This window comes from Pogona vitticeps, chromosome 6 (assembly GCF_051106095.1).
Source record: "Pogona vitticeps strain Pit_001003342236 chromosome 6, PviZW2.1, whole genome shotgun sequence".
NCBI classification, from domain to species: Eukaryota; Metazoa; Chordata; class Lepidosauria; order Squamata; family Agamidae; genus Pogona; species Pogona vitticeps.
The window spans coordinates 114,869,730-114,890,113 of NC_135788.1; the positions used below are offsets into that span (position 1 = coordinate 114,869,730).

Genomic DNA, 20,384 nt, shown 5'->3' on the forward strand with positions numbered 1-20,384 from the left:
AAGACGTTTTTCCTGGTATTCCGCCGAAATCTGGCCTCCTCTAGCTTGAGACCATCATTATGCACCTTGCACTCTGGGATGATCAAGAACAGATCCTGCCCCTCCTACTTTTCAAATATCTGAAAAGTGCTGTCCTATAGGGTGGCCTGGTGCCTTTTGAATTATCATTCCAAATTCCCCTTAGGACTGGTTATGATCGCTTGAAGGTAATGGGAGTTGTAGTAGAAAGTGTCAGTAGAAGCAGCCTGTCCTGTGATGGTTTGGGGGCTTCTTTTGGGGGCTCCCTATGCAGTTTTGCTACACTAACCTTCCTTCTTTCCCCTCTTCCTCTCTTGTCTTTTACTCAGAGGACTTCCAAGATTTCTCTCTCCGCCACCCTGACTACGCCCGCCTTTTCAGCACGTACCTGCGCCCTCCGGCCACCTGTTCCTTGCCTAAGTCCGGCCTCCCGCCCGCCTGTGCTAACGGTGCCCCTGCCGCCGCCCCTCTCAAGAGCAAAGCAGACTGAAACTCTGGACTCTCTTTAGCCATATGTATACAGTGAACAAGAACAACAAAAAAAGAGAACCCACAGAAACAAATACACAGCCATGCGACACCCTAGGACACGCAAGCCCCCTCCCCAACTCCTGCTCGCTTGCTCACATCCCCTTGCTGCCGCTGTGGCTTGGCAGAGGGGAGCAGAGACACCCCCATCTCAGGGCAACTCTAACCGGGGAAATCACAGCCGCAAGTCTTTTTTGGAGGGTGGGGATTGGGGCTTCTCCGTTTATTTTAAGTTTTTTTTTTAATTTTTGTTATGGTTTCCTGATCTCATTTATTTTGTGTTGTTTGGTTTTTTTGTCGAAGGACGGAAGGGGGGGGTAAGCTACGGTGGCTTTTTATTTCCTTTTCTGTTTTGTAAAATATATACAAGAAGTGCTATTTTATATATAAAATAAATATCTATATCTCTATAATGAAAAAGCTGTATGTATGAAGTTTTGAAACGGAGGCCGTTCCTGGTGGCTTGTTTTGTTTGGTCCAGCAAAGGGGAAGGGGTAGAAAAGGTGGGTGGAAGCTGCCGAGGCTGTCAGATGGAAACCGCACCCTCAAACATCCCAAGGCTTTGTTTCAGATAAATTTTGCACCTAGATTTTTGTGCAGGAAGTTTGGATTCAACTCAGCCATAGAAGGAGAGACTGGGACGCTGCCTGCCTAGCTGGAGGAGTTTCTCAGAGTTGTCGTCCGAAAGAAAAACAAGCAACCTTTGCAATTTGTGCGTTAGGGGTGTGCAAAACGGGGAACAGAAAATGTCATCCTGTACTCCCATCCACTTACTTCTACTCTCAGAGAGTCACCTTTGCAGCCTAAAAGAACATACAACCACAACAGCAAAAGGACCCCCCAAAAAGAGTGTGTCTCGGGAGCCGTTTGGTGGACCACAAAGGTCTAAGGTACAGCGGGTGGATTGTGAGGTGGATCACAAGCTTCCTCCGGGATAAAGTAGATCCTATAAAGCTGAGGTCCTTCCATCTCCGCTGCCGGCTATTAGGAGCTTAAATGGAATAACAGCACCAATTTGTTTATGTCCTTTTATTTTATTTTATTTTTTACTTAAAAAGGAAGAAAACTACATAGTCTCAGAAAGAATTGTGCTCATCACTTAGACTTGTAACTGGTCTTTTCTAATTAACTTATAAAAAGTTGTACATTTCCTCCCTGAGTTCCTTAAAACCCGTTTCTTATTTCGGGTGCCCTTTCCAAACCAACCGGCACAGGACTGGCTGAGTTTGTTATTTAGATGGCCAGATCTAGTTGTAGCTAGTATTTAAAACTCACGTGTGGAAGTCGTGAATTCTGCAAGCCGTGAATTCAAACATGTGATTTGATGTGCCTTTGATTTGCCAAGAAAGGCATGAATCTATCCCATTCCACACAAGGTTTGTCGCGACAGTAAACCCAACAGGGTGAACTCAGACAAGGTCGGCTTTCTTTTCATCTATAGTATTTGTGCGGTGGGCCTCCATGGTGAGCTTTGGAATAATTGGGTAATGGAAGAAAAACGTGCCAGAATTGGAACTTGAAAATACTTTTCCAGGGTTGCTGATTATTTCCGTTGAAAAGGGGGCACCCGTTACTGGTTGCGAAGACGCTTACTCCTCCTAGGACCTGAGCTAGTACTCCGTCTCTTGTGGCAACAATGTTGGGCAGATGGCTTGGGCTCCAGGTGTTTGTTTGGAAAAGAAGTGGCATCGTGGGTCATCTCTCTCCTGGCAGAAGCCCCTTGTTGCCATGTTTCTGTGGGCAAGGAGGGCTGGGTGCCCCCTCGATCCATTGGGGGAAGTCCATGATTATTGTAGGGTGAGAGGCTGAGCTTAGAGGCAAGCAAGGAGGAGAAGCTGGACAGCTCTGCATCCTCCTCCTCCTCTTCTTTATTGACCTTCTGGAGCACACTTCCGTCTTCCACCTTACTCGGGATCTTTATCTCGAGGTGTGAGCTGTGGAATTGGCAAGAGTTGCTAGACTCAGATTCCTCCTGGTTGGGTTCCTCATTGTCATGGCTGCTGCTGGCTCTTTGGGGAATGAGCGGTGCGGATGCTGGCACTACATTGGGACTGGTAGGTCCAGGGGTATGGTCTCTACTTGGACCACAGCTGCCTCCATTGGCTTCCACCACAAGGACAAAGCTTGAAGAAATCAGAGTGGGATTTAGAGCCTGCTTGTCATCCGGGAGGTCTTCCATGCAAGGAGTGACTGGGCACTGATCAATTAGCAGCGGCTGAGAATTCTGGGATGTCTTAAGGTCTGTCTGGATACTTGAAGACGGGGACTCCAGCACTGAGACGGTGGAAATTTGTAGTGGCTCCAACTCTCTGCCAGATAGCTTACATTTAAGCACTCCTATCCCACTCGGATCAGATGAAGTCAACAGTTGCTCACTTTCCCTGCTGGGTTCAACGCACGCCGGATCAGTTCCCAATCGAGGTGGATCAGCTGAGGGTTGGCCATCTTGTCTAACCAAGGTCAACTGTTTTGGTAACGGTTGTTTATCTGCAGATACCTTTGTGGTTTTCGCAGGACGGTTATTCTTCACGGTTACGGCCTTGGTTTGTTTCCGCTCAGCGTGTAACTGATTATGAGATTCGACTTTCGCTATTTGGTCGTTCGGTTCATTTCCTGACCTAGAAGTGGCCGGTTTTGGGCTGCCTTGCCTTGCCACCTTTTGGCCACATGGGTTGACATTTTCAATCTCAGTTGCAGGTACAGTGAACTTACATTTTGTGACTTTTTGGACAGACTGGAACTGGTGTTGATCATGGCCTACCTCTCTGCGGCAGCCATCTTTTTTTTCACAATCAAACGGAATAAGTTGCTGGCTATCTTGTTTTATAGGGCTGTCCCAATGAGATGTCATCTCCCTATTCTGACAGCCAAGCTCTGCTTTATTTGAGTTGTCCTCAGATCCCCTATTGTCTTGAATTTGAGGCTGACCTTTGATCTGTTCAACGTTGGATGAACAATGGTCAACATTTAGTTCTCTACATCCATTCAAAGTTAACTTTCGAGCACTTTGTCCCGCTATCTGGCCCACCATTAATATTTTGTTTACATCTGGTCGCTCATCTATTCCCTTCAAAGCATTTTTCCGGATAGCCTGAGTCTTCTTCAAACCTTTGACCTCCCCTTGCTGGGTACCATCTTGTTTCCTGCCTTTTTTGTAGACTGATGGTGGGTTATTCCTAACTAACTGAGTTCTATTAAAGAGCCGTCCTGTAGTAGCACGACTTCTGTGCTCTATGGCCTTAGGGATCACCTCTTGACCCTTTGCTTTTCTTCCTTGGCTACCATTTTGCTTAGAATGTTCCATGGTAGATGGCCTTGGAATGCCTTGTCTTTCCTCACTTCCTCCTTGCGATGTTAAGTTCCTAGTAAAATGGTTGGTCCCTGTTACGTTAGGAATGGCCTTCATCTTGATGTGTTGGATACGAGCAGAGGCTTCAACGGCGTGACCTCCAGCTTGCGAATTCTGGGTTTCTTCCTCCACTGTGTTCTTCAAGAAAGGGAATCGATTTGCGTCCTTGGTGTTACTGCTATTACATTGGTGAGGAGAGGGTCCTGATGACGTTCTGACATCCTTTGATGGAAAACTTCTGTCTGCGCATTGGGGGTGCAAAAGAGGTGCTTGTGGGGAGCTGCCGGCTGATGGAGGCAATTCTGCCTGACCTGTTCTAAAACCCTTGTTGACGGAAGGCCTCTTTGTGGTCTGGCATGAAGGGCCTTCTCCTTTGCCATTGACACCGACCTCATCTTCCTCCTCAGACTGTGAGGGTGTGGACCCAGAATGGGAGGTGGGGTAGACCGAGGGATTCTTTTCTTCTTCAGTCAGTGCCAGGAGTCTCTTCTCTGTCAGCTGAAACAGAGAGAGAAAAGCAATCTATAAGCATGACCTCCAGAGTGCAGAGTGGAATACAGGGAAAGTTTTGCCATAAGCTGCTTGTTGGTTATTTTAGTTCAACACGTCCATCTGAGTAGTGAGCAATGTTAGGTGAACACTGGAGTTAGACCGAGTCCTCAGAAAGGTCTTGCCAAGTAAAACAGTGGCTTCCAAACAGTAGACAAAGAGGGTAGCCTTTTCTTGGTATGTTCTCGCCTTCTTCTGCCTCTGCTTAATATGTACAAGATTTGCTATAGTTTGCTGAGGGCAGGAGCCACAATGGCGAGTTTCTGGTTCTTGTGGACCAGATGCTTAAACCGAGACAACTACTGTACGTACCGCCACACCCACTGATTCCAACATCTCAGATCTTTGTTACTGTTTTTTTTTTACCTGGCTGGGTGTCAGGTGTAACTCCTCCACTAGTTCATCTACCAGATCCAGGGGATCTTGGCTTTTCTCTGGGGACAGTAAGTGAGCCATGAATTGTGGATGGATGATGGCTTCAACCTGTCAAAGAGAGGGGAAGAGGAAGCGTTGAGGCATGTGGTACTCAACCTGATTGAGAAGGAGCAACGTGACCCATATCCTATTCTGAATTTGCTGTTGTGTGTATAGTAACGTAGGGTGTGATCAGATGGAGATTTGACCTACAGTTTGATCTGACTTGAGCATGGCTACTTTGCTTCTTTTCCTGGTGAGCGCAAGATATATGGGCCATCACAAACCAGGCCAGTATTAAGTAACAAATCCTCAATCCATGGTTACTTACACCTTTTTTGGATTCCTATCAGAATCGCTACATTTTGGTTCAGTTCACCCATATATTAAAAAAAAATCTAATTATATATATTAAAGTGAGCATACATACCCTGTTTCAACGAAAATAAGACCTAATCTAGTATGATTTTTCATGATGCTCACAATATAATTTTCCCTGGGGCTTATTTCCCACCCAAAAATAAGCCCCAGTGAAGTGAAACCCCGCCCTCCACCCTTGTGCAGCAACCAGAAGAAAATGACAGGACTGTGTTTGCATAAGTATAGATTGTTGTACATGAAAAAAAAATCCCCTGAAAATAAGGCCTAATACTTTTTTTTGGAGCAAAAATTAATATAAGACCCTGTCTTATTTTCAGGGAAACACAATATCTATATTGCTCAAGGCCTGCCTCCAGCTGGTTTGATTGGGCTTAATCATATGTATATGTGTGTGTATATGTAATATTAATATATAATATTATATATATGTGATTAATAAGCCCTAGTATGATTTTTCAGAATGGTCGGAGTATAAGCCCTACCCCAAAAATAAGCCCCAGTGAAGTGAAACCCTGCCCCCTCCACCCTTGTGCAGCAATCAGAATATGACAGGACTGTAAAATAAAACATCCCCTGAAAATAAGCCCTAATGTATTTTTGGGAGCAAAAATTAATATAAGACCCTGTCTTATTTTCGGAGAAACACGGTATGTATGCTCACTTTAATATACAGTGGTGCCTCGCTAGACGATGATAATCCGTTCCACTGAAATCGCTGTTTAGCGAAATCATTGTCTAGCGAAAAGCATTTCCCTATTGGAATGCATTGAAACCTGTTTAATGCATTCCAATGGGGAAGAATCGTCGTTGTCTAGCAAAGATCGGCCATAGGAAAGCCGCTTTGCGAACCGCCGATCAGCTGTTTAAATTGTTGTCTCACGTGGCTTAGGTCCCGAAAACACCTGTTTTGCGAGCGCGGAGGGAGCTGTCGAAATCGCCGTCTAGCGAAAATCGGTTTGCAAAGCAGGGACCAAACATTGTCCAGCGAAATTCCCCCATAGGAATCACTGTTTTGCAAATCGCTATCGTCAATGTCTAGCGAAAAAACTGTCATGCAGGGTAACTGTCTAGCGAGGGACCACTGTATATATATATTTTAAGGAAGCTGCTCTTAAAAGGCTCATTTTGTATGTTATGCAGCCTTCTGCCGATTGTGAGATCCGACCGGATGTAAACAGCACAGCTGCCATTTTGCACAAGGTGCATCTTCCCCATCCCGGCTAAGTGGGAAGCCTGCTATGCAATTTCTGGCCGGTCCTTGCCAACGCTCCTTTAGCCCCTTCTGGGTCCCCCTTGTTACCTTACAGACAAATTCTTCATCGTCACACAACAAGTCAATATACTGCTGAAGGGAGGGGTCCGGCAACATCCCATCCTCCAGCCCTTGGGAGCCTTGGGAGAGCCTTTGCTCTTTTTTCTCCTCCTCCTCCTCCTCTTCTTCCCAAGAGGTCTCCAGGCCATCCATGATCTCCGCATATTGGTGCACCGCCTCGGCCGGGATCTCCCGGGGGGCTCCCGGGGTGGGAGTGCTGGCTGGACGGCGCTGGCGGCGGCGGGGCTGGTGGCTCTTGCAGGCCGATTTCTTGGGGATGTAAACTTGAGGGAAGACAAGAAGTCATGGAGTCAATCCCAACACAACCAACCCACCCCCTTGCCGACCCCGAATGAGTTGTCTTGATGCATTTGACACGCAGCTGATCGAATGGCGGACCTACATTTTTAGGGCCTTGAAGTATGAACAGTTATAAAAAGATAAAGGTTCCCCTTGACAATTTTTGTCCAGTCGTGTCCGACTCTAGGGGGCGGTGCTCATCCCCGTTTCCAAGCCATAGAGCCAGCGTTTGTCCGAAGACAATCTTCCATGGTCACATGGCCAGTGCGACTTAGACACAGAACGCTGTTACCTTCCCACCGAGGTGGTCCCTATTTATCTACTCGCATTTGCATGCTTTCAAGCCGCTAGGTTGGAGGGAGCTGGGACAAGCAACGGGCGCTCACTCCGTCATGTGGATTCGATCTTACAGCTGAAGATCTACAGACCTTACAGCACAGAGGCTTCTGCGGTTTAACCCACAGCGCCACCACGTCCGAACATGGGACATGGTGGCAGTTATAGGGCCCCCTATTAACCCATGGCTGCCCCCCTAGGCTTTCTGGCATTTTTGGCTCCCCTCGGCACGTCCATCTGGCCCTCTCCTACAACTGACAGACTGACCTTGGTACAGTAGGTACTAGACCATGTTGCATAGCCCTAGGTCCATTTTGAAGGTTTCCTGAAGAATTCTGTTGAGAATTGTTTAAAATTATTTTTATCATGCAAGTAGAACTTTTCAGGAAAACCCATCTGGGGATCTCAGGGGTTCTATACCATTCCACAAGTAAGTGGAGAAATTTGCAACAATAAACAGGCCCTAGAAATAGACTAAAAGAGGTGGGAAAGTATATACAAACTGAAATGAAGCCTCTCCTGCCTTTTATTACTCTCACCTGAATACTGGAATAGAGATGTGGACAAAAAAAAAAGGAACCGGCAAGCAATATGGCATTAGTAAAGGTAAAGGTTCCCCTTGACGTTTAGCCCAGTCGTGTCCGACTCTAGGGTGAAAGGCTCATCCCTGTTTCCAAGCCGTAGAGCTAGCGTTTGTCTGAAAACAGTTTCCGTGGTCACGTGGCCAGCGCGACTAGACACAGAACGCCGTAACCTTCCCACTGTGGTGGTCCCTATTTATCGACTCCCATTTACATGCTTTCGAACGGCTAGGTTGGCAGGAGCTGGGACAAGCGACGGGGGCTCCCTCCGTTGCGTGGATTCGATCTTACGACAGCTGGTCTTCTGACCTTGCAGCACAGAGGCTTCTGCGGTTTAACCCGCAGCGCCACCACGTCCCTTATAATAAGGCATTAAAGTAATGTATGTAAATAAATATACAGTATCCTTATAAGTATGTTAATTGCAAGGATGCACAGACTTGGAAACACACTGGAGGGCAAGAGTGATCATAATCATCATCTGCTGTTAAGTCAGACCCAGAAGTAGTTTCCCAGCCCCTTCTTCTGGAAGTGCCCTGGGAGTAATGTGCAGCTTGCCCAAGGCCACCCAGGCTGGTTCTTCTCCCACGAGGGTTATAGCTTTTTTAATGTGGCCCTTCCAGAGGACTCCCCTAAAGAGGTCTCTTCTGGTCATAGGGATATAATGAAGTTACACTTCAGAATTAACATAACAGGGGTAACAAAGGTAACAAGTAATGTTTTTTAGTTATTCTTTTAGAAGTCATCTTAGGAAGCGTTTTGAGCTGACATTTACAAGCTTATCATTTCTTCCCAAATTTCTTTTTGAAAGCAATAAAAAAAAGAAAGAAACGAGACGCCTAAGGCACCAATGAATTAAAATGAGGACTGAAACAGTAAAGAGTTACTTTTGGGGCTCTGTAATGCTACATAAAAATAACTTCAAAAACAGTTTCCAGCGCTCTCCCTATTTCTTGTATTGGCCGGACCCAAAAGGTTTGCTGTGTGATGTGTAACAGCGAGCGAGACCTGTTGGAGTTTTTACAACTTTGCCTGCTGCCTGTAATTTCTGTAACTGTAGGGCTTTTTCTGGGGTGACTGTCAATCTTTCCCTCTCACCTCTGCATTCAGAGAGAGAAGCCCGCCTCTCTGGCTAAGCGTTCTTCTCCCTCTCTTTAGTCTGCCAGAAATCAGCCTGTTTGTTAGTTTGCTGTCGGTCTGTTCACAACTGGAAGTAATGAAAAGTTTTTATGCTTTCTGCTCAGAGTGAGTTATTGAGACCCGAAGTGTTAACGGTAACAAATTAATAACTAGAATTAGACACAACCTTGCTGTTGCCCAGACTCAGAGGCAGGAGAAACAGGCGGCTTGGCGGGTTTGGAGGGCGGCGCTTGGAACTTAGAACAGCTGGCCAACAGCGTCATCTTCTGGATTTGCTGCTCTTCTTCTGCTTCAAACTCCATGAATCTAAGAAGGACAAGGGTGGAGGGGCAAGGAGCTCAATGTCAAATCACAAATTCTGGGAAGTATGCATTTCCGACTGTCCTGATGCTTTCCCTCCAGACACACAGTTCCTTCAAAGTTTCACGCCTAGGCTATCAGACTTGTGAATGAAGCCTATGTTTGCCTCCGGCGAGCAGACTGCAAAACAAAAGCAGGCTGACTTGCCCCATGCAAATAAGGCAAGCTCATATGAAGAGAAAGAGATAATTTTTCCTTCTTATGGGATCTCTGCTTTTAGTCATTTGCTGTCTCATTTAGTTTCAGCCTTGATATGGGTCAGTCCTCCTTCTCTACATCACAGGCATAACCAGAGCTTGGAAATAACTAGTTCTAAATAACTGAATACTTGAAATCATGCCCTTTCCCAGTAACGAATAATGAAGGTATAACTCAGTTACATGACAATGGGAACTTAAGCAGAGATAACAAAACTCCTTTCTCAGTGCAGCTTTTTAGTTATGGTTACAATTAAGGGGCCACGACTCACTAAATGGAGAACGGCATGATTGAAGTGCCGATCCATGTGGCTGTATTGTGTTCTCTTGTATGTGTTCAAATCACACCGAAGAGAATTGTAAGCCAGAACTGTAGCATTAATATATTTTTTAAAGTAACCAGAAACAGGTCTTTTGGAAAGTTAAGTGTTACTCTTAAAAAAAAAAATAACAACTATAATTTTAAATGAGTAACCAGAGTAACTGTAATAGCTGCCTAGAGTGGTCTAATTGGCTAGATAGGCGGGATATAAATAGAATAAACAAACAAACAAACAAACAAACAAACAAACAAACAAACTACTGTAGTTTGCAGGTCTGGCGTTGTAATTATAACTAGTTCCTTTTTGAAAGGTACATTCCAAGCTCGAAGACAAACGGCACAAAGGGTCCCTTCTCACTTTTCCGCCATCTCATAGAAGATCATGCGCTCAAAGTTGGTGCTGTGATCCCACTCTTGGACGGCGCGGGGAACCCCATCCTCCAGGGTCATGTCGGGGCGAAGGCGGGCCAACGAGCGGAGCACAGGGCTGTAAGGGCAGGAGCAGGAGATCACACCATCAGAGAGAGTCCAAATTCTGAGCTGCATCTCAGAACTAGGAATCTTTAACTGTTTTCACGTTATTCATGATTCTTACTTTACTAAGGGAAAAAAATGAATCTTAAAGGGGCAGCTCTTGGCAAAGATTTCAGATAAATGCATTGGGAAATTTAATTTTTTAAAAATAACATTTTTGGCTCTATTCCTCTTACTTTACATTTTATTCAAGAAGCAGAATCAAACAGTCAACTTTTAGGCTGCAGATCAGAACAAGGGTAGGCTTATATCATGCTTACGAGACTTCCTTTTTAAAAAATCACTTGGACTCCAAAATCCATCAACCAGAGAGTGGTGCAAAAGACATAAGACTTTGAATTAAAGAAACTGGAGCTCAGAGATTTGCTATATCAGAACCGAAAAGGTTCAAAATGAAGACACCCTGACCATCCCGCGGGGTCTAGCACAGCAGGGACCCAAACGCTCCCAAATATCTTGACGTGTTATTTTTCAACGTGCAGGGAAGACTAGGGGCTGGCTGGCTGGTTTTCTTTTTAAATGGCATTTTGTTCTGTTTTCTATTCTGGGGCAATTAGACATGCCTATGTGCTGGCAGTATGAAGCTGTCCAGCCTAGGAAAATCCATGCCTCTCAATTCTGCAGATTGGATATAAAACTGGCCTTTAGACATGGGTGTGTATTAATGGAGATCCCTTCCCCAGGATGTGAAATGGGAATCACTCTGAGATCTTAGGCTGGCTAACTATAATGATTAATGGTCAGGTTTTATCAGGGATGCCAGACTTCACAAACAAAAATAAAGAGATTTATAGTATTCCCAGTCCATTTTTGTGGAGATGGATTTTGCTACTGGATACATTTACGTTTGCCCAAGGCCTGCCTCCAGCCAGTTTGATTGGGCTTAATCATATGTGTAAAAGTAACCAGAAATAGCTATTTTGGAAAGTTAAATGTTACTCTGAAAAAAACAACAACTATAGTTTTAAAAGAGTAATAATAATAACTATAGTAACTACTCTGCAGGTCTGACGTTGTAATTATAACTAGTTCCTTTTAAAAGGTGCATTCCAAGCTACACAGACAGACTGACAGACAGACATGATTAAGCCCAATCAAACTGGCTGGAGGCAGGCCTTGAGCAATATAGATATCGTTTTTCCTCGAAAATAAGACAGGGTCTTATATTAATTTTTGCTCCAAAAAAATGCATTAGGGCTTATTTTCAGGGGATTTTTTTTCACGTACAACAATCTACATTTATGCAAATACTGTCATGTCATCTTCTGGTTGCTGCACAAGGGTAGAGGTTGGGGTTTCACTTAATTGGGGCTTATTTGGGGGGTAGGTCTTATATTACGATCATCCTGAAAAATCAAGCTAGGGCTTATTTTCAGGGTAGGTCTTATTTTCGGGGAAACATGGTAGGTAGGTAGGTAGGTACAGTAGGTAGGTAGGTAGGTAGGTAGGTAGAGACAGAGAGAGAGAGAGAGAGAGAGAGAGAGAGAGAGGACTAAGCCTTGTATCCACAAGGATTCACTTATCCACAGTCTGAAAATATTAAAAAATATATTTTTAAAAATCCTAGAAATATATAATTTTATGATGGCATTGTCAGAACTGGCCATTAGAGGGAGCCAGGCACCGTACTAATTACCACACTTACTATGAAAATAGACTTCACTCTAATCTGCGTTTTTCTGCATCGATGGGGGGGGCTCTTGAAACCAACCCCCTATGGATACTGGTGTCCTACTGTATTTAAAACTCAGCAACAACCCAGCTCTCAGACCGCTCCAAACCATCACGATAAACGAATGCCCTCTAATTCTGTTTTTTAGCCTGCAGGTCCTCATTATCTCAGCTCAAAGCCCCCCCCTTTCTCCTCCCAGCCCAGGGCCCTTGCCACCAAGACCCTCACATGAAGAAACAGGCGAGAGCTTCAGCATCCGGGCTGGCTGGGAAATGACGCCTAGCCAAGGCCTTGTAGCGTTGCCAACGCCGGTAATTCTCGTAAACCCCCTTGGAGGTACAGGCAAAGGACGTATCCCCGGGAGGGGGCGCTCGGATGGACGGGGCCACCTCCGGCCCTCTGGGCTTCCTGGCGCCCATCTCTTCGCCAGCTTTCGCCAGCAGCAGAGTACGAACACCTGGACCCACCGGCCCGTCTCGGCACTGAGCACCCCAACTCAACGGCATCCCCGTCAAGAAGAACGTCTGCGTGCGGGGCATCTCCTCCGAATTCCCCGCGATGGGTCCTTCCCTTTTAAGCTTGATGATCAGCTTGCTTCCCGGAGCATCGGGGGACGTTACCAAGAGAGCGGCGCCAGGGAAGGCGGGCAAGAGCAGCGAGGGGGCACTGGGGGGACAGGGAGGAAGGGTGGGGCCTGGGTTATGGGCCGTGGAGGTCATGGCTCTGTGGGAGGAAGAATCTGAAGTCAAGGGAGGCATTCAAAGGAGCAGGTGTCCTCTCCCATCTCTCTGTGAAGTCCTGTTCTGAGAGTCTTCATGGCTGTGGGTCAGAAACAGGGACTTCTGAGAAATACACGACTGGGCCGTTCGGTTTCCATGAAGATCTCACATTGTTGACTGAGCTCTAGGTTTGAGGGTTCATAGCAACAATTCCAGAACTCGGACACCTTGAGAGTTCCGGCAAGGATCGGAGGTTGAAGTTCCTTCTGCTGGCCTGCTTTTTCCATATCCCCTCTGTTTCTCTTGTCATGCCATTCGGTGAACATCTGGACATTTCAATGACTGGTAAGAAGTCACAGCTTCCTCTTGCCAGCAGAAGTGGTTGTTCCATTTTTGTTGTTGCTGTTTGGTCATTAAGTCCTGTCCGACTCTTCGTGACCCCATAGACCAGAGCACGCCAGGCCCTCCTGTCTTCCACGGCCTCCTGGAGTTGGGTCAGATTCATGTTGGTCACTTCGATGATCCTGTCCAGCCATCTCGTCCTCTGTCGTCCTCTTCTCCTCTTGCTCTCACACTTTCCCCACATCAGGATCTTTTCCAGGGAGTCTCCTCTTCCCATGAGATGGCCAAAGTATTGGAGCCTTAGCTTCAGGATCTGTCCTTCCAGTGAGCACTCAGGGTTGATTTCCTTCAGAATTGATAGGTTTGTTCTCCTTGCAGTCCAGGGGACTCTCGAGAGTCTCCTCCAGCACCACAATTCAAAAGCATCAATTCTTCGGCAGTCAGCCTTCTTTATGGTCCAGCTCTCACTTCCATACATCGTTACTGGAAAAACCATAGCTTTGATGATGCGGACCTTTGATGTCTCTGCTTTTTAAGATGCTGGGTTGTTCCACTAGAGGTCAGCATATCATCAAGTAGATTTTCCATCTTTTCTGAAGGCCCGGCTCTGGGACCTTTGGTAACAGGTTGACCTGCAGACAAGAACCGGCGATCATCCCCCTCTCCAAATGGCAAAAAACTTCACCCAAGGGTGCCCCCATTCCACACTATTGCTGTAAAGGCAGGAGAGCTAACTGGGGCGGTTTTTATTATTGATTTATTTTACCGATCAGCTACCATCAACGCATTTAGCTCACAGAAATAAGAGCCCTAACCTGCGCTGGCACGCACGATACAATCGACAACAGAAGTCCCAAATCTAGTCAAACCTCAGATGGCGACTGCAGTGTGGGCTTGGGAAGTGCTGCCAGACCCACGGTGCCTGCTCCAACCTTGGGCACGTTGATGAAGACCTACTGCTATCCAACTTGAGGGATACGCTTACATGTACGCTATAAAATTCAACAAGCAGAGATGTGTCTGTTTCAAAGGAAGGCCAAATGGGAAGGTGCGTGCACGTGCAACATGGCCTGTGTTTCTTTGTTCGAAAAAACTAATATCCAACCCACAGCTGCCTCAGCCGTAACTTTAAAGCAACCGTCTTCATGCAGCCTGCATCTTTTCTTGACTTACATCTAAGACAGACGCACCTGGCAAAATGGATTTTTGCCCGGAACGTTTTGGACTTTACACCGAAGAGTAACTTTCCTGGCAAAATCCATCTTGTCAAGAACTTGCACGGACTTTTGGATTTTAGTTTTGAACTGTTTCCCTGTCCTGACTTGCCGTGAGGAACACTGGAAAATAAGAGGCTGCCAAATACCTCTAAGTTGTGACCACCCAACTAGAAAAGTATTCAAAAGCAGTTATAGTTCTATCACGAAAGGAACACTAATATTGGCCACTACATCAGGGGTTTGATGGGCGCCAACACTGGTGCCATTTTATCACCGTCAAGACGTACCTATTTATTTGAGCCTTTTGGGGGTTGAAGATCGTGGCCCGTGCACATTTTAGTGACGTGTTTTTCATGTTTGGGTGTTTTAATTTTGTGTTATTTGATTTTAAATTGCTTTAAATATCTTATGTTTTAATTTTTTTAAACAGTTTGGTAACCTGGACTGAGATCCTATGATTTCTTCTTGCAGAAAATGAACTTCAGTTTAGAATTAAGGTGCACAGTCATTTTAAATATTGTATCTTCATTTTTAAAAAAATCACAGTTTTCATTCTCATTTTTGTTATGTTTATTTTTACTGCTAGGTTGTTTTAGGCCGCTAGGTTTTAACTTTCCCCTCAGCCTTTTATGTTATGGTTAGCCATCCTGCAAATCAGGAATAGTAACTCCATATGGACAGTACACCCAGTACCTGACGTGGTCCTGTTTGGCACAATAAATCTGGAATCACACTTGCAAGGCCTAGCTGCCATTTTATTTCCACACAACTCTTACAATAATGGTAACCGAATCTAAGCAACTGGTACTTCTTGAAGCACTGCTGCCCAGTAAGAACTCCAGAGATTAGAAAATTCACTTTTTTGGACTACAACTCCCAAAATCCTTCAGTCAGCATGACCTATGTGCTCCAGGCCTCCTCAACTCTAGAAATCACTGCTAGAATCCGTGCTAACAAAGAATAATATATTTTTTAAATAGTGACAATAAATAATGAGAAAGGAAAATGTTTTAAACAATATTGGGCTGCATTAATAGTCCTGTTTCTTACAAGGTGCAGATTTAGGCCTAAATCCATTTATTAATCCAGGTCAGAGGAAACTCATTAAAAGTAATTTAGTAAGCCAGTGTTTATGTAGATGTATACATTACTAAAACAGCGACGTCTACGTTGGCTCAGGCATGACATGAGAATGGCAGATGCTCAGATTCAGAAAGATCTCCTTTATGGAGAATTAGTGCAAGGAAATCGCCCCAGAGGGAGACCACAGCTGCGATACAAGATCTGCAAGTGGGATCTGAAGGCCTTAGGAATAGACCTCAACAGATGGGAAACCTTGACGTCTGAGCGTTCATTCTGGAGGCAGGCGGTGCATCATGGCCTCTCCCAATTTGAAGAGACCCTTGTCCAGCAGGCCGAGGCAAAAAGGAAGTCCCAAAAGCAGCCAAATCAGGGAGCTGGACAGGGGACAGATTGGATTTGTCTTCAGTGTGGAAGGGATTGTCACTCTCTAATTGGCCTCCTCAACCACACTAGATGCTGTTCGAAGTCCTCCATACAGAGCACGTTACCATAGTCTCTCGAGACTGAAGGATGCCTAAACAATTTATGTACATTTTTGATTCCAAGGATCTTATTCAGATTAACATCAGAATAAGGCCCGTGTGTCAAAACTGGGTGGAGAGGTGTTGAGTGTTTTTTTCTTTTTGTTGCTATTGGTGGAATACTTTAAATCAGCAGGATATTTTCTATTTTTCTTCTTTTGTTTGTTTGTTTGTTTGTTTCCAAACACTTTGCTATGAGTAAATTCCAGTGTCTACGGTGATATATATATATATATATCTCCTTCCTCCATCCTGAGAAAAAACTACAGGACCACAATATATCTCCTTCCTCCATCCTGAGAAAAAACTACAGGACCACAATTCCAGTGGAAAAACCAATGCAACTGGAATTGGATTTTCCCAGCACAAAGACTTGGGACGGGCAGAGCTGTGGAACAAAAAAGGAGCAAACGCTGATGGGCACATGTTCCAAAACGAAGATCTGGCTATTTTGAACCCCCATAGTTAGGTTGTGTTTTTGAATGAAACATCAAGGGGAAAAAATATTCTGATTTTTTAAAAATAGCCTTATGATCAAAACCAAGTAGAGACCTTAGATAAACGTTGCTTACATCAAGAGGACGGGGCAGATTTTAAAAGGAGAAAACTCTGTACTGCCAGCAATGCCTTTAAGATTTCAACCAGTAAAACCCGCCGGGTTTCTTGCAACGATAGGCTTGCAAGAGCCGAAACTACAAATCCCAGAAGCCAGCGGGGCAAATGGACTACAACTCTCCAGATGACAGGGCGCCCAGCGTAACTGCGTAAGCCTTGAACCGAAAGACTACAGCCCCCATGATGCTCTGCGTCCCCGGCGTTCGAAGACTAAGGGACGCCATCGCGCAGGGAGAGGTGGGCTTGGTTTGCACGTGTGCGGTCTTGCGTGCACGTTGAACTGGCTTTTAGCGCTACACGAATTGCTTTTAAAACCTCTCGCATCATCAGCCGCAATGTTCCTGCAGTATTTCCTCGACGAACAAGGGAACAGGGTCTACACCCTCAAGGTAGGAATTATTGACCTCGATGGCCCTGGCGCGTAACGTCTGAATGCTTGATCTCCTCCACCAGCAAGCCTAGATGCTGTATTCTTAGCCGGCTCGTAATTTTGTTAGTCGTTACCCTCCTGATGCGCCCATGTATGCACCCGTTTGTCTTCCTCCCACATATTTTCGTAATAGTTACTTTTGGGGTCTTTGCACGTGAACGGATGTGCATCCTAGAGATTTAATGCTGGGATCCTGCTGGCTTCTGCCTTAAACAGGTTATGTTTTGATTGCTTGCGTATGGAATGGAGATTTCAGGGGGAGGGGAAAGAAAAGGTTCAGTCGTGCACAAGCAGTATGGTCAGCTCACCCTGGAAAAAGAGGAGGAAAATAGTTTCTCCAAATTAGGAAGTAGAGTGTTAGTGGTCTTCAATGTTTTCCTTAAAGAAGAACAAATGTAATACAGGAAAACTGCGATATCCACGGAGGATCCTCGCGGATGCTGAAAACGCGGAACTCTCGAACGCTATACATTGCATGGTCTCTAGCTCCTTCTAGCGGCCAGATCTGGTGAATACACCTTTTTTATTTAGTATTTTCAGGCAACGGATAAATGAATCAGTGGATACTGATGGCAAGGATTCAGGGGGTTCTACTGTATTTCCTTTATAAAGGTGCGGACGCAGAGAGGGAAAGGGGGGAATAAATCAGGCATGGCTCAAATTGCAATTAGACAGCTAAAGGTCCGCTTGTGTGTTTATTTTCCAAGCGTTGCGGTTCCCAATAGAAGAAGTATTTGTTAAAAAGTATTGTGGTGTTGACCTAAGTGGCTCTCAGTGAGTGGCACTTTTGTAATAGTGTGACCATTATGAAATATATCCATCATTTCCTTCTCTTGCTGTTGAACTGCAGTTTCCATAGACTGCGTAAGTCCATAACATCTGGAGGACTAGCACCTTGCCCAGCCTGCTGTTTCTAGGGTGGTTTAGTGTTCGGTGCATAAGCTTCAAGGTTTGCATGCGTTCCTATTCCTTTTTCTCCTTCTGTTTGGTCGCCAAGAAGAGACTGGAAGCTTTTATTTCCTTTGGCTGACTTAGAGATGGTAAAGAAACTGAAAGGAAATATTTAATGTCGAATGGTTCTATAATAGTTTACCTTCCCCTGCCCTCCCCCATTGTTAAAGATAAGCCAGGACCCAGGTTGTGTGTTTTTTTTAAACCTGTTGTTAAGTTGCTTTTCCACCTTTTGTTTGAAGAGTTTTGGTTGTGAATGTGTTGTGTGTGTGTGTGTTGTTGTTATTTATTTAAAATATTCATATGCCGCCTTTCTCCCAAAGGATCCAAGGCTGCTTACAATATTAAAAGAAATGGAGTTTAAAAACACCAAATAATAAATGTATGCATTTTAAAAAGCTTTAAACAGGTATATTAAAACTTGTAATGAGAATAATATTTAAAATGATAAAAAAAATACAAGCAAAATTCAGAATAAAATCCTCCATTATGCGCCATCAAGTCATTTGGGACTTACGGCAACTCTATGCATGCACGGTCTCCCAACTGTGTTGTACATATCTAAACTCAGTATGAGAAAGAAGCCATTGTAATATTTTGTGCAGCTTTAGCTGGGCCTGAGAAGCTGTGAATGTCTGCAGATAGTGTGCTGTGGGTTCACACTGTCCAATCCTGTTACTCACTCCTGCTGTTAAATCAATGGAATGAGCCTAGCTGAAAAACCCAAGGAGAAGGCTTTTGGTGGTTGGATGGTCTTGTTACCTTGTTTTCCCTTCCCAGCTAAACTTGAGCATCAATTTAGCTCTATGGTAGAACAGTTCAGAAGGCTGAATTGTCAGTTCCGAGAGCCCATCAATAAAAATGCCACAACATGATTATACTTTATTTAGTCAGATATGGCGTTTCATACCCTTATAAGAGAGTACAGTAATTAAGATTACTGTAATATTCTTCAAATTCTGTAAGAGTGAATACAGAAATCACCATGCTTGATTAATTTATGGGTTGTATCATATAGTCATGTTCATTTTCCCCCGTCCCACAACACTGTGCTGTTAGATCTATGAACAATTCAGGTTGCACTGTGCTGCCCCGAAAATAAGACCTAACCTGAAAATAAGACCTAGTGAAGTGAAACCCCACCCTCTACCCTTGTGCAGCATTGTGCAGCAACCAGAAGAAGATGACATGACTGTAAAATAAAAATCCCCTGAAAATAAGCCCTAATGGGCTTCTTGGGGCAAAAATTAATATAAGACCCTGTTTTATTTTCGGGGAAACATATATGTGTGTGTGTATAACTGAAGATACGTTAATTTGGTGGCTCAGTAATTTAGTCACCCATATTACTTCAAAAATTCTATAATTTATTCAAGTAGTTAGTTCCATTGTCAGAATAAAATAACTGTATAATAAGTCATTTATACTTGTCTACTATGATAGTTCTTTATTTCTTCTGTGTACATTTTCGTAGAATGGAGGGTGACATATAGAATAGTGGGGGATTGTGAAGGGTTTGAAATTGAATATGCATTTTTAAGTGGACTAGTTAGTATTGCATTTGCTCACAGATCTCTCTACCTCTCCGGTTTTCAGAAGGCAGATCCCTCTGGACAACCCACTTGCTCAGCCCATCCTGCACGCTTCTCCCCGGATGACAAATATTCTCGACACAGGATCACCATCAAGAAACGCTTCGGTGTCCTGCTGACCCAGCAGCCTCGGCCTGTGGTATAAAATCCCAACATCTGGTGCCAGGTGAGACCACGGCAGCCTGTCAGGAAGAGAGAAACTTCTGAAGCAACCTGAAAGAAGCTGAAACAGGAGAAACAACGACAGCAGATCTGCACTTTTTGCATTTTGTTTTATCCAGAGAGAATTTTTTTTGAGTGTTGCTGTTATTTGGAAACCCTGCCTAATTTCCTTCCTGGAACGAGGAAGCATGGATGTTCTTCAAGAGAGCTTGAATTCTTTCACCTACCCTTATCTGGCCTGTGTATTTCTGGAAATAAAATGAAATCCTTCGTTGTTATTTCTTCGACAAACCCATGTTTATAGTTGTGGAAGCCACGTTTTAGCAAAATACATGATGACTGGGTGTAACGGTGCTAGTCTGTGATTGGGGGGCAGAATTTGGAGACACCTTAAATTATAAATATATTTATAAATATATTTCACACACCTTTTTTGGGTTTATATAGGGCATTTTGTCAAAAGCAGAAGGGGTTGCCTCAGATAAGCTCACATCTAATTTGAAAAGGTTAGCATTGCATGATGAAAATGAAATATTCTGTGCTAAGACTTACTCAAAATGAAATGTGGGACAAGGGGTGAAAGATTCTTGTGGAGGGGAAGAAAGCAACGACGCTTACAAACTCTGAACAAGGTGGTCATGGTTTTCTGACACCTTCCTTTTGCTATCCTCAATTGATTTTGGTATCTTTTGAAGAAAAGTATTCTGCATTTCTGTGGGGAAAGCAGTATGTAACATATTCAAGTTACATTAATGTGCA

The 20,384-nt window shown here is 44.5% G+C and overlaps 3 protein-coding genes across 3 annotated transcripts in view; 2 read left to right on the top strand and 1 right to left on the bottom strand.

The window, feature by feature from the left end:
- Positions 1 to 966, top strand: part of LPCAT4 (lysophosphatidylcholine acyltransferase 4) — a 37,624-nt gene extending 36,658 nt beyond the window's left edge. Inside the window, exon 14 of the mRNA XM_072976950.2 lies at positions 348 to 966. Coding sequence (XP_072833051.2) covers positions 348 to 508 — 161 coding nt within the window. The 3' untranslated portion in view covers positions 509 to 966. The remainder of the gene's footprint in view (positions 1 to 347) is intronic.
- Positions 879 to 12,712, bottom strand: NUTM1 (NUT midline carcinoma family member 1). Its single transcript, XM_020815503.3, has 6 exons — positions 12,222 to 12,712; positions 10,146 to 10,274; positions 9,075 to 9,214; positions 6,540 to 6,835; positions 4,811 to 4,927; positions 879 to 4,393 (listed from the first exon to the last, which is right to left on the bottom strand). The coding sequence occupies exons 1-6, from the start codon at positions 12,710 to 12,712 to the stop codon at positions 2,117 to 2,119; spliced, it is 3,450 nt and encodes a 1,149-aa protein (XP_020671162.3). The 3' UTR covers positions 879 to 2,116.
- Positions 12,713 to 16,658: 3,946 nt separating this feature from the next.
- NOP10 (NOP10 ribonucleoprotein) lies at positions 16,659 to 19,903 on the top strand. Its single transcript, XM_072976951.2, has 2 exons — positions 16,659 to 16,879; positions 19,468 to 19,903. The coding sequence occupies exons 1-2, from the start codon at positions 16,826 to 16,828 to the stop codon at positions 19,606 to 19,608; spliced, it is 195 nt and encodes a 64-aa protein (XP_072833052.1). The 5' UTR covers positions 16,659 to 16,825; the 3' UTR covers positions 19,609 to 19,903.
- The last annotated feature ends 481 nt before the right edge of the window (positions 19,904 to 20,384 follow it).

Excerpts from the sequence above, each read along its gene's own strand:
- NUTM1 (XM_020815503.3), bottom strand. The coding sequence starts at position 12,712 with ATGACCTCCACGGCCCATAACCCAGGCCCCACCCTTCCTCCCTGTCCC. Across the intron at positions 10,275-12,221 it reads GCTCTCGCCTGTTTCTTCAT|CCCTGTGCTCCGCTCGTTGG; the intron begins GTGAGGGTCTTG and ends CTGCCCTTACAG. Across the intron at positions 6,836-9,074 it reads TGAGTCTGGGCAACAGCAAG|TTTACATCCCCAAGAAATCG; the intron begins GTTGTGTCTAAT and ends TCTTCCCTCAAG.
- NOP10 (XM_072976951.2), top strand. The coding sequence starts at position 16,826 with ATGTTCCTGCAGTATTTCCTCGACGAACAAGGGAACAGGGTCTACACC. Across the intron at positions 16,880-19,467 it reads ACAGGGTCTACACCCTCAAG|AAGGCAGATCCCTCTGGACA; the intron begins GTAGGAATTATT and ends TCCGGTTTTCAG.